Here is a 12,484-nt window from a genome sequence, read left to right as displayed (position 1 = left end):
TTTGCTGACGAGGGGACTTGGGACCCTACATTCAGGGCCTTTCCCCATCACTGTGGCTTGTGAATCACTCTGGAAGTGTTGTTATGCCAAGAGCTCTGATGACTAAGCCAACGTGCACTGCCCATGCAGCTGAAAGGGAAGCACCAGAACTCAGGAGCTCTGCAGCCAGCTCATAAAAGCCTGACCCTTCCTCCCCAGTTTAATTTGATATTCATGTTAGAAAACATGGGGCCATTCTTCAATGGGAATTTAGCTGTGGAGCAGTTTAGCCTCTGCTGTGTGACCACAGGCTGTCTTGGTCTTGCTGTGCTGCTGCTCTGCCTTCACTGGGGCATACCCAGGGAGTTAGCATAGTCCCACGCCATGGTTGAAGCATTGTGTGTCCTCTACAAGGGAATGTCACTGCTTTTTAGCCACATGCACCCCAAAGCACTTCACAGACTGTACTGAACCAACTGTGCAAACTGGAGATCAGTGCAATCCCCGGGTAGAGTGGAACATGGCAGCTCCTTCCCAGAGCACACCAGGTCAGGCAGAAGACTCCTGTTTACAACTGAAACAGCACCGGGAGAGCAGGAAGGCCGGATGCAATTTGACCAAGAGACTGGGACCACACCCCTATTTTTGTGTTCCATAATGATGGGAAGCCAGCACTCCCTAGCACCACACCGGAGCACTGCGGGGACAACTAACCCAGAACGGAAGGCAGCCCGATTGACTCCCCCATGCGGCGCATGCACGCAGCATACCTTAGCACTGTGCTGAGGCACTGGGCTCAGGGCTGATTCAGAGGGACGTGTGCCCCTTCCTCAGTCCCTAATGCCACAACACCCTGGGTTTTCCCTGGATGGCTCCCATCAAAGTACAAACCCAGCTTGATCCTGCTTTGTTCATGCGATCAGCCAAGCTCTCAGCATGAGGTGGTAGGTACAGTAGAGCTCCTGGCCACAATGCCACGCTTGAGACCCATTGGGCCCCTCCTAATTGGCAGTCAGCAGTTGTACCAAATGAGCTGGAAGGGAGTCTCTCCCCAGCCAAGCAGGTAGGCGCCATGCTGAGCTGGTCCCAGCTGGGAGTCCCCTCCCGCCAGTAGCATGGTCGCCAACTCTCACGATACTGTCATTAGCTTCGCGGTAGCCCATGTTTCGCTCAAAGCCCCAGTTCTTTGAGTCATGTGATTACATGAGAATTTTCAGCTTTCATTCAAAAGCAATCAAAGGTAAGTTTCTAGCCCTCATGGCTGTGGAGGAAAATGTGACCCAAGTGCAGCCTGGGGGCTTTGCAACCACCTGGAATTTATTGTTTGTAAAAATCTCATGCTTGTTTGGGGCCTAGCTTGTGACTTTTGACACTTAGGGTTGGTGATGCTGGCAGAGGGGGCCCGTAGTGGGAAGCCCCTCTTTGCAGATCTTAAAGGCCTTGTCTCTTCAGGGACTTCCCTCCCTGGGGCCTGTGTGTGGTCAGGGTCAGAGCAGTCTAATATCTCAGAGCTAACTAGGCACTGAAAGTGACTGAGTTTATTCAAGTGAGTCTCCGGCTGGGCAGCAAGAGCTGGAGCAAGCATATGTGCTCCTCTGCTGCCCCCGCGAGGGCCAGTGGGTTAGCACACCCCACAGCACCTCCAGGAGGCTGCAACGTGTCCCCACAGAAGGAGGCAGAGGAGGGGAGCAGAGCTGCAGTGGGGAGGGCGTTGGGGCCAGAGGAGGAGGTGGGGCCCTGGAGGCTGCACACGGAGATATAGAGGGACGAGGGTAGAGGAACTGTGCCAAGAGGGGACTGCATCCAGCAGAGGGGCTGAGGCTGGAGTGGAGGGGGCTCTGCAGGGAGGTACAGGGCTACATCCAGGGGCATAAGGCAGACATTAAGTTGCCTCTAAACCTGGCTTGATACAATTCCAGAATTCAGGGAGGAATCCCTGGAGTGAGCCTGAAGGCAGCATGGCCAAGGCTCCCCTTGCTCTCTGCATCTCGATGAGCAAGCCAAGCTGAAGATTTTGCAGGGAGCGGGAGGGCACTTCCTATGAACAGAGGCCCAGGCGTGCTGCCCCTGGGCCAGAGGTTCCCTGCAAGCCCAGAACAGGTCTGCTCCTGACCCTGGATCACCGACCCTGTACTCTGTGCTTGTGAATGGTGACTGATGGTGCCTGCTGGATGATGCCTGATCTCTCCTAGGAGAACTGGTGATGTGCAGGAATTCCAGGTAACAGGGAGGATAGAGGGGGGGCAGGAGGAGTTTATTTGTATCACAGAGAGAACAGGATTATTACACTGGAAATGCAGCAGACTGCAGGCCTGGGCCCTTACACTCACTAACAATATTATATTAACTTTATAATGCAGTTATCCTAAATAACACAAAATGCAGTCATGAAACAGCCAGAGGCCATTTTTTTTCCTGATCCCAGTGCATGTGTCATGTCCCAGTGCAGTGGCTCTATCACAAGCAGGAACAGTCCAGGTTTAGTACTGTTGAACAGTTATACTGCAGTAGTCCCCAAAGGCCCGGGTCAGGGCTTCATTATAGACAGACAGACAGACACATAGGCCCTGCATTTCTTGCATCTACAAGCCGCTACAATGCTATAATTAACGTGCTTAGAAGGTATTTTAAAAGATGTTGCTTAAAGAGGCAGCCCCTAAAGCGGTGAGAATTTGTCTGGAGTTGGAAGGTGTTGCTTTGCTGAGAAACTATTACATTAAGATGTAGGTTCAAAGAACGAGGGAGTAAGATTCTGGTCTGCAGAATATACAGTCAAGCCTGACTGGAACTTAGCCCTGAAACTTGAGTTCTGTTCAGTTTCTTGCACACCGAAAATTTGGGTGATGATGCTTAGAAAAGCTCTAAATGCCACCAAACTCTCAGGGCAAGTGAGACTAGTGAGGAAGAGTCATTTGAAAGTTTCATATTCTGTTTATAAACATGGCTTCAAAATCTTGTGCATTTCCCCAAGCTAAAGGTCCATTCCCAGGGTGCAGCTGCTTTTCCTGCATGGAAGAAATGAAATTCCATAGCTCAGTGTGCACCACTCTGACCAGAGAAGCTGTCAAAAAAGTGATCATGTCAAATTTGATGCGACATGAACCTAGGGTGGATAGCAGTAGAAAAAGGCAAATTTGTATGCAGCTTCTAGTTTAAGTTGCATGAGATACAGACTGCCTGCACTGGGCAAATTTTGTTCTGTTCCTGTTGTGCTGCATCGTTTTTCTGGGCTCCTGCATTAGTGCACAGGCTTGGACATGACAAGGAGCACAAGTCCTTAGTTTGTCTGCGTCCCACTGGGCGGAGTGGCAGAGCGACAGGAGACCCACTGTTTGACGTAACTCCGTGGGAAGTCCTCTCCTTCATTTTTGAGTGTGATGGATCCAGAACTACAGCCTGAATTGGTCTGACTGCTTTTCTCAAATTCACACTCGATTGGACTCCCACAATCTGAGTCCACAAATCCACTGTCAATGGTGTCTAAATCTAGGCAAATTGCTGGGTAACCATCACCAGTTCGTGTATTAGGAGAGAAAAAGTCGTAAGGGCCATCACTATAGGAAACACTTTCACCATCTGGAGAAGGCAGAGAAGCTGGACTTTCTAAATCCCACTGCTCGTGATGCAGGCAAAAGGCCTCTAAAATACTCCCCATCCCTCCTCCCAGGGCCTCTGCCATTGGGCGGTGCACCGAGGGACTTGCACTCCTCCATGAGTGCTCCATAGACACGGAGCCTGAGGAAATTATGTTATCTTGTGCACTCAGGGCAGCCAGAGGCAAACTGCTGGAAATATCACTGTCCAGATTAACCTTGGGGTAGCCATCCTCTCCATCAGCATCCAGATGCTCATGATCCCTGTGAGCATTGTTACAGTTGCATTGTGAGCAACAAGGTGTAAATTCATCAGCCACAGTTACTGTGTCAATAGAGAGATGACCATATGACTGGTCCTGTGTCCCACTGCTACTATTCAAACTGGACAGACAGGACTGGCTGTCCTGACCGTGCATGGCCAGGCAAGGCACGCAAGTCTTGCGAGGGTGATCTTTATTGAGTTCTTTCAGCTCCTCAGCAGCAGTGTTGTGGGAAAGGTGTTTGCTGTAAACTTCTAAAACTTCTGGAAGGACAATTCCCCACTCAAAGAAATCCAGTGTTGCTTTGGTACAGGATGCACCGACCCATTTCTGCACAGAGACACAAGGAGAGAGGTTATTAATGCTGCACTTGGTGGTGGCCAGCAGCTGGAAAATCGCATTGCTATGGGCAGGGGTGGTATGAGGTGGCAGTGGGGCTGTGGCTTGCAACTGCCAAGGAACTGAATTGTTTTTCAGAGGGAAATCGGACTCTTAACCAACTGGGAGTGGCAGGAATTTCAGTGGCATTATTACCAGGCCCAGCAGCTGCAGGAGAATTATCTGTTAGTCAGTTCAATTAGGCAGTTTTATCTAGCTCTTTCTTTCATTGTTTGTGTCCCTGCTAGGCAAGCTCCTGGCCTGGCCTTTGCTTCACCTCATCACCCTGCCCCTTTCCCGGACCCTGCCTCCTGCTGCATCCGACCCAGCAAGCCCAGCCTTAGTGGGCTCTGTCATCCTCTCTCACACACGGCTCTGCTTGCTGGTCATGCTGCCCCCATGTCTAGAATGCCCCAAACCCCGTTTGCTGCAGCACTGCCCTGGCCTCTGCTCCCTTAGGCGTGTACATGATCCAAGTTTCTTTGTGTGACCCGCCCAGCCCCTGTACGTCCCCCTCTGCTCTGTTCTCGCCCTCACTTGTCATAGCCTGTGTACATTATGATTTAGCTCATAAGCCCCTGGGGGCTGGGACACATCTGTCTGAAGTGGCACAGCCCAAAGAAGAATAAATACTCCATTGTCTTTATTTTGCAGCCGCCACTCCTGGCTGAATCCTCTAATTCTCTTTGAAACTCTAGGGGCTTGTCTATACTACTGCTAAGGTCAATGTAACTTACATTGCTCGGGGTGTTAAAAAACTACCCTCCCCCCCCGAGTGATGTATGTTACATCGACTTAAACTGGGGTCCACACCATGCTATGCTGGTGCTCTCCCGCCAACATAGCTTCCGCCTCTCGTTGAGGTGCAGTAATTACATTGAGCACTTTCCCCTCAGCACAGTGCTGGCGCGGTAGTGAAGACAAACCCTAGCTAAAATCAGATGTTGTTCCAATGGCCCTGTACTAATTAATATCAATCATTTATATTGCAGAAGTGCCCAGACTGTGCGGGGTGCTCTACAGATAGCCAGAAAAACACAGTTCCTGCCCCCAAATTGCTCTCAGTCTAACTAGACAGAGCAGTGAAACGTTGGGGGTCAGGTTTGGAATCCTGCTTGTTACTGTCTCACACGCAACATGGAAAACATACATTTAAAGCTGCAATCATAAGGTTTATGTTGATTACTTGATTTTTAACCCTGGGTGTCTGTGAGCTGTAAAGGGTAGGAATGGGCAGATGCTCAGACAGTGCAAAAGGCTGTTTACCAAAAAAGCGCAAACCCCTGTTCTTGGAGTTAAACAGGCAGAATGTACTTGCTGCTCACCCGCTATCTCTCACTCCTTCTCTCAAGGGTCCAGTTCCACTCAGAGTGCAACAGGAATTTACAAAATAACTAGTAAGCAATACTACTCTGCTTTCAGTTCCATCTGTATTTCTTGCAATATGTTCTCTAACAATGCTGTTTGCACTTAATAATGGGAGTCACTTATTCCCTGCCAGCCAGATCCAGTATGATCTAGATCTAGAGTATGCCGGGCACATCCACAGACAAAAATGGAGGGACCCTTCATTCCACCAGCTCTGGACTGGGCTGGTATGGGAATCGTGATGGAATAAATGGGCCTAGAGACAGGGGCGGCTCTATGTTTTTTGCCACCCCAAGCACGGCAGGCAGGCAGTCCGTTGGTCATGCCGATTCGGCAGCGCGCCTGCGGGAGGTCCGCCGGTTCCACGCCTTCAGCGTACCCACCGCCAAATTGCCACTGAAGCCGCAGGACTGGCGGACCTCCCACAGGCGTGCTGCGAAAAGCTGCCTGCCTGCCACCTTTACAGCGACTGGCAGGCCGCCCCCCACGGCTTGCTGCGCTGGTGCCTGGAGCCGCCCCTGCCTAGAGAGCCAAAGGTGCTGGGATACCATCCTCTGTAAACAGAGCAGCTTTGGAGCTGGTATTTTTTGTTTTTCTATAACTCAGAAATTATTGAACAGATTTTCATTGAATTAAAAAATAATAATAATAATAAAAGACAACAACCAGCCCTGGGCCCTCTCTGGGCTAAGCCCCTGCCTGGGGAGAGCAAAGAGCTAAGGAGGAATCCTCACAAAGTAAAGAGTAAGTGAAAACAAAGCCATAACTGACCCTCACACCCCTCGCACTCACTACCCACATCTGCTACCAAGACTCCAAAGCATGTGAGAAAGGACAAGCGAGACAAGTCTACTGAGTGTTGGGCTCTCACTGCCTTTTTCCTCAGTGCTCCCTGAAGAGAATTTCCAGCTTATTTGCAAGAAGAATATCTCAGCTGCCTGGTTTTGTGCAGACAGACTGTGGTTGAATATGTCCTAGAACAGTTGTTTTTTGCCAGCTGGTAATAAAGTCCCTATTCAGGTGTTAGCAAGGTCACCACATCCTCTGTAGCGCCCTTGTCTGTGCATTTCGTGCTGCGGCTGATAACTGTGTGGGCGACTGCTACTTTATTCTGCTACTTTATTAATTTCCCAGAAGTTTCTCAGCTTCACCATTTTGTAACTTAGCAATGAATGACCTTTCATTCCCTCTCAGCAGCACTCAGCAGCCTAACAAGGAACACAGCGGGCAAAAGCCTCTGTCCCAGTGCGATGGAGAACGGCGGTCACTTTTCCACCCCAGAGCAGGAAGTGACCTCTCTCCAGAGCGCTGAGAGACCCTTTGGGATCAGCAGTGCTCAGGGCAGGGCTGCTGAGGACAATGAAAGAGTCACTGCAGTTTGAACACCTGTTGCCTACGGGGTTGGGGGTTATCTCAGGGATGCTGGTTTAGGCCAAACTGACACCAAATCAGCAAACGTCTCCAAATGTACATTCCTTCCATGCAACAAACAGGAAAGCACAGTCACCCCGAGGCTGCTCCTCTGCTTCCCCAACCTGCCCATCATCAGTGGCTGGTCGCATGGCCCCTGCCTCGCCCCCTCCTTTCGGGGTAGCAAGTAGACGTGGCTGCACTTGCTGAGCTCCCAGCGGGCAGTGCCTCCCTGAGTTGCTCCAGGCTCTTGTCTGACTTGGCTCAGCCTCTGGCTAAGGCTGGGGGGGGGGACCTTTTGGCCCGAGGCCACATCTGGGCATAGAAATTGTATGGCGGGCCATGAATGCTCACAACATTGGGGTTGGGGTGCAGGAGGGAGTGATGGTTCTGGTTGGGGGTGTGGGCTCTGGGTTGGGGCCAGAAATGAGGAGTTCAGGGTGCGGGAGGAGGCTCGGGGGGGGTGAGGGCTCCAGTTGGTGGTGCGGGCTCGGGGGTGGGGCTGCAGAGGAGGGTTTTGGGGTGCAGGAGGGTGCTCTGGGTTGGGATCGAGGGGTTCGGATGGTGGGAGGGGGATCAGGGCTGGTGCATTGGTTTGGGGCATGGCGGGTGAGAGCTCCAGCTGGGGGTGTGGGCTCTTGGGTGGGGCTGGGGAGGAGAAGTTTGAGGAAGCATGAAGAGCAGAGCCCTCTGGCTGCCCCTATGTGTAGGAGCCAGAGGGGGGCAATGCCACTGCTTCCAGGAGCCGTGTGGAACGGCCCTCGACCCTGCTCTCCGGCTGGAGCGCCGGAGTGGGGCAAGGCCCAGACCCCACTCCCCAGCGGGAGCTTGAGGGCCAGATTAAAATGGCTGGTGGGCCAGATCTGGCCCGTGGGCCATAGTTTGCCCACCCCTGAGCTAAGGGCACCAGAGGGGCAGGATGTGACAGCACTTGAAGGTCCCTTTCTGGGAGTTAGTAAGAGACCTTAGCAGCCTCACCCTGCCAAGAGGGAGTTTCTTCTTTACCCTATCAGAGAGCAGAGCTGGCTTATGGCCTGAAATGGGAGATATACATTTATATTGTTTATCTTCTCTACTGTAACTGCATGCGCTTTTAGCCAGATCCACAGTCCTGCTAAGCCCTTGGCCTCAATGAGATCTTGTGGCAGTGAATTCCACATATTTATTGTGACTTACATAAAAATTCCTTCCTTTATCCATTTTAAGTGTGTTGCCTTTTGTTGTCCTTGAAGGTCCCTTTGCTCTTGTGTTAGGAGAGAGGGTGAATGGGAGTATGCTGTGATTCTCCTCTAGACCAGGCAGTATTTTGAATACCTCTGTCAAGTCCCTTCTTCTTTGTTTCCTCCAAACTAATTACATCAATCTTTTCAGTTGCTCATGATACACACTGTCTCAAGGCCTGTAATCAATTCACTTCTTTGTCTCCGAACACCTTCTATTTTTACTATATTCTGTTGGAGATGCTGTGACAACACAGTACATGGTGTGCCAGGTGCAGACCTACCATGCATTTATGGGATGGCATTATAATATTTTCAGAATACTATTCTAGTCCATTTTTTATATATTGTAATTTTCTGCAATTCTGAGCTAGCGTCTCATGGTGCAAAACTGGGGACTCGTTGTGGGAGTCAGATACTGCTTGGATTCGGGGCGTGGGTAACCACTCAACTATTATGCAGTAAAGTCATGTGCAGGGAAAGCAGTTTATGCTGAGGCATCAGAATGACTCCAATGAGAGAGACAAGATGGCAAAGTCCCCGGTGTAGATACCATTGCTGATCAGCCTCAGGAAGAAACACCCAGGAATAAAGAAACGTGTTTCAAACTCCGCATCAATAAGTGAGGTAAGAGGAGCGTGAAAGGCTTGATAAGTATAGTGGAGGTGCAAGAAGGGAAGTGGCGAAGTAAGGTTGAAATGGAAGAAGGAAGTGGACATCAGAAGGGGAGCTGGGAGGGGGCACTGTAACAGGCGGCATTTTTTATTTTGTTCTGCATGAACCCATGAGCAGAAAATATGAAAATTTACCCTTTTAACCAACGGTCTCTTTGGGCACCTGGCTAAAGTCTCTACATTAGGGTGCAGCTGGTGTTTCTCCCAAGGGGGTCAGAGAAGAAACAGAAACAAGAAGTAGCTTTTGAAATGCCTCTAATAAGAACTGCTTTAACAACAGGTATTGTGCAAGAAGATGAGGTAATATGAAATCTGCATTCGGACACTGGCATTATCCCCATTCATCCACTGTTCGGCAGGGTCTCCTCTGGACTATGCACTGAACAGCACACTTGGAATTCAGAGTTTTCTCCCCTCACTTTAAAGTCCATCAGAATTCCATTGTGAACCCTGCTCTTTTTGCATGCCATTTAGCCAGAGAGGCAAATGTTAAGGATTAAAGCAAAAAAGAGTTTGGCTGTTTTTAAGTGAGAAGAGAATCAGGGTAACTAGATAAAGTTACTGACTAAGACAGAAAATATCATATTGCCCCTATATAAATCCATGGTATACCCACATCTGGAAGAGTGTGTGCAGATGTGGTCGCCCCATCTCAAAAAAGATATATTGGAATTGGAAAAGGTTCAGAAAAGGGCAACAAAAATGGTTAGGGGCATGGAACAGCTTCTGTATGAGGAAAGATTAATAAGACTGGGACTTTTCAGCTTGGAAAAGACATGGCTAAGGGGGGATATGATTGAGGTCTATAAAATAATGACTTGTGTGGAGAAAGTAGATAAGGAAGTGTTGTTTACCCCTTCTCATAACACAAGAACTAGGGGGCACCAAACGAAATTAATAGGCAGCAGGTTTAAAACAAACAAAAGGAAATATTTTTTCACACAACACAGTCTGTAGAACTCTTTGCCAGAAGATGTTGTGAAGACCAAGACTACAAAAGGGTTCAATAAAGAACTAGATAAATTCATGGAGGATAGGTCCATCGATGGCTATTAGCCAGGATGGGCAGGGATGGTGTCTCTAGCCTCTGTTTGCCAGAAGCTGGGAATGGGCGACAGGGGATAGATCACTTGGTGATTCCCTGTTCTGTTCATTCCCTCTGGGGCACCTGGGATTGGCCACTGTCAGCAGACAGGATACTGGGCTAGATGGGTCTTTGGTCTGACTCAGTGTGGCTGTTCTTATGGCTTCAGACGGATACGCGCCTAACTCAGAGATAGCTGCAGCTTGACAAATGTTACTGGACTGGTTATTTACCCCTCCAGGTCTAACCATGTTTCCAGGCTGTTACCTACAACCGCTGTCTGGATTAAAAGCTCTCCTAGGGGGGATTGTTAGGGCTAACACTGGGTTCCTGGCATAAGCAGAAGACTGGAATGAGAATGGTCCTAGACTGCATCTCATGGAGCACTCAGATGGCTACTGGGTATACAAGAGAGTTCTTTGCCAGCTATGTCCTGGGGGTAAAACCTTTATGATACTAAGGTGCAACACAAGAGCCATATTCCGGTGCAGTGAAAACATAGAGGCCCAAATACAAAGCAGCACGGAGAGGCTGTGCAGAGCTGGTTTAGCTCCCCAAGGGTTGTGAGTGAAGCTGCTGGGCTACTGCTGTAAAAGGTGCCCCAAGGGGGTAAAATGACCAAGTGGCCGAGACATTTGAAGACTGAAAATGAAAGTGGAGAGCTAAAGCCCCCCCAAATTATTCTCTCCACAGCCCCCAAAGCTGGCCACCAGGCCTGCTCTTTCCCCAGGCAGACACACTGGTAAATTCAAACCTGCACCCAAGTGTCACTTGACATTCTCCTGCAAGAGACTCCTCCTCCCACCACTTCCTCTGGAAAGCCCCAGCCTGAGTGAAGGAGCTGGGCCATTTGTTTTAATTCTGCAGTGTGCACTTGTGGATGTGATTTGTTCCATTTATACCTTGAAATCTCCGTTGTGTACCACATAAAGTGGTTTGAAAAAGGGAGCAGGATCCGGGATGAAAACCCCCAGCTTTTTCCATATGCTGGAACAGAAAGCAAGAGCAAGGATTCAGTGTCAGGCATGTTTCACAGTCCCAAGCCAAAGCATCTGGGATTAAGCAGCTGGAGTCGCCTGCCCAGGCCTTGCTGGGAGCCTAATTCCCCTTGAGTGGGTTCTGCTAAGAAAATGGACAGCTCTGCCCTCTTGGTAATGCTCCATCCTCCTATGTCTCAGGATGGGCCAGGCTAATGGAGTTTTCCACTGGCGTGGCCTCCAGGCTCTGCTCAACAAAAATGTGAGCCTGGAGCCCTGCCTCCCAAAATGCTCAGGCCCCAGACTTGTCTTGAAAAAAGGCTCCCAGCTTCTGCCCCCAAACTTTGTAGTCCTTGCCCCCCAACCCTACAACTGGTCTCCCAGGCCTGGAAATGCCCAGTGCCCAGGCTCCCCAGAGGCTACAAACCCCAGGGACCTTCCATCACCCAGTCTGAGGTTGGAGTTTGTAGCAGCTTGGAGCAGGTGCGCTTTGCCTGGTCTGGGTTCTGCTCCCAGGTGCCCCCGTCTGGATCATGAGAGACTCTACTCTCACCTCGCCTCAGGTGCTGTGGGTTTCACACAAGCAGTAATTAGCTGTGCTCCCAATTCAGAATGGCAGGAGAAAAGTCCCGCCCACGTGAGCATCGCTGGAAGCAAGGCTCCGCTAGAGGGCAGAGTCCCCTCAGAAAGGGGAGGGCTGAGGAGTCAGCATGCTAACAACAAAGGCCCAGGAGCTAGCTTGCCACAGGCAGCAGCAGATCTCTCTGGGAAGGGCAGTGCTGTGGGCACAGATAGGGCTGTGAGTCCACCAAGCACTGCCCCAGTCCTGTTCACCCAGGAGATCACAGTAGAGGGCTGAGTCTTTGTGCCTTTCATGGCGGGCTACTAGTGGAAATGGAACAGCGCTGTGCAAACAGTCGCTGATTAACTGCTGACTTGGACGGACAACGATCAGAAAACCTGGGACTGGGAGGTCACATAGAGCAGATGCCGAACAGAGCATTTCCCAGCACCCCCGTATGCTCTTACCTCTGGTGTTTGGTCAGAAACACGGTGACGGAGACAGCGACCAGAGCAAAGGCGAGCAGCGACACCAGCCATCGCACTCCTGGGCTCTCTGAGGGCAAACCAAGCAGGGTTAGTCAGTTCTTATCCTGCATTTCGGCTTCTTTCTAAAGATGCCAGAGAAAGCAAGAGAGGTCAAGGACAGAGGGGTGGAAAAGCACTGGGATCACAACACCCCAAATCTTTTCCTGTGAGCTCTGAGGCGCTGGCCTGCGGCACAGCTCTCTGGAACTGGGGTCAGGCATTTCTTTTCCTCCTTGGGAGCCCAGACGGTATCGCTCCCACGGCAGGAGTGTGGGCAGCACAGAATCTGACTGCAATCTGGGCTGTTTGTCCACAGCTCTGACAGAGCTGCATCCTCCAGACATTGCACTTTCTTGGATCACTTTCTATTAGGAGACACAGGACTCAATGTGCAGCTCCTTGTACCAAGGACCCCTGATCTGGTATTGGTCAGCTGTGTCTGATTAGCA

At 50.5% G+C, this 12,484-nt stretch overlaps 1 protein-coding gene across 4 annotated transcripts in view; it reads right to left on the bottom strand.

Annotated features, from left to right (window-relative positions):
* Positions 1–2,227: 2,227 nt before the first annotated feature.
* Positions 2,228–12,484, bottom strand: part of IL21R (interleukin 21 receptor) — a 47,487-nt gene continuing 37,230 nt past the window's right edge. For all 4 annotated transcript variants that reach the window (XM_039493113.1, XM_039493111.1, XM_039493112.1 and 1 more), the window contains 3 exons: positions 11,976–12,063; positions 10,872–10,956; positions 2,228–4,165 (listed from right to left, as the gene is read on the bottom strand). In XM_039493113.1, the coding sequence (XP_039349047.1) occupies positions 3,257–4,165; positions 10,872–10,956; positions 11,976–12,063 (1,082 nt within the window). In that variant the 3' untranslated portion in view covers positions 2,228–3,256. The remainder of the gene's footprint in view (positions 4,166–10,871; positions 10,957–11,975; positions 12,064–12,484) is intronic.

The sequence above is a fragment of the Mauremys reevesii genome, linkage group 10, assembly GCF_016161935.1.
Source record: "Mauremys reevesii isolate NIE-2019 linkage group 10, ASM1616193v1, whole genome shotgun sequence".
Lineage (NCBI taxonomy): Eukaryota > Metazoa > Chordata > Testudines > Geoemydidae > Mauremys > Mauremys reevesii.
Note: the sequence above shows the minus strand (reverse complement) of the source record. Positions and strands in the feature narration are given on the sequence as shown.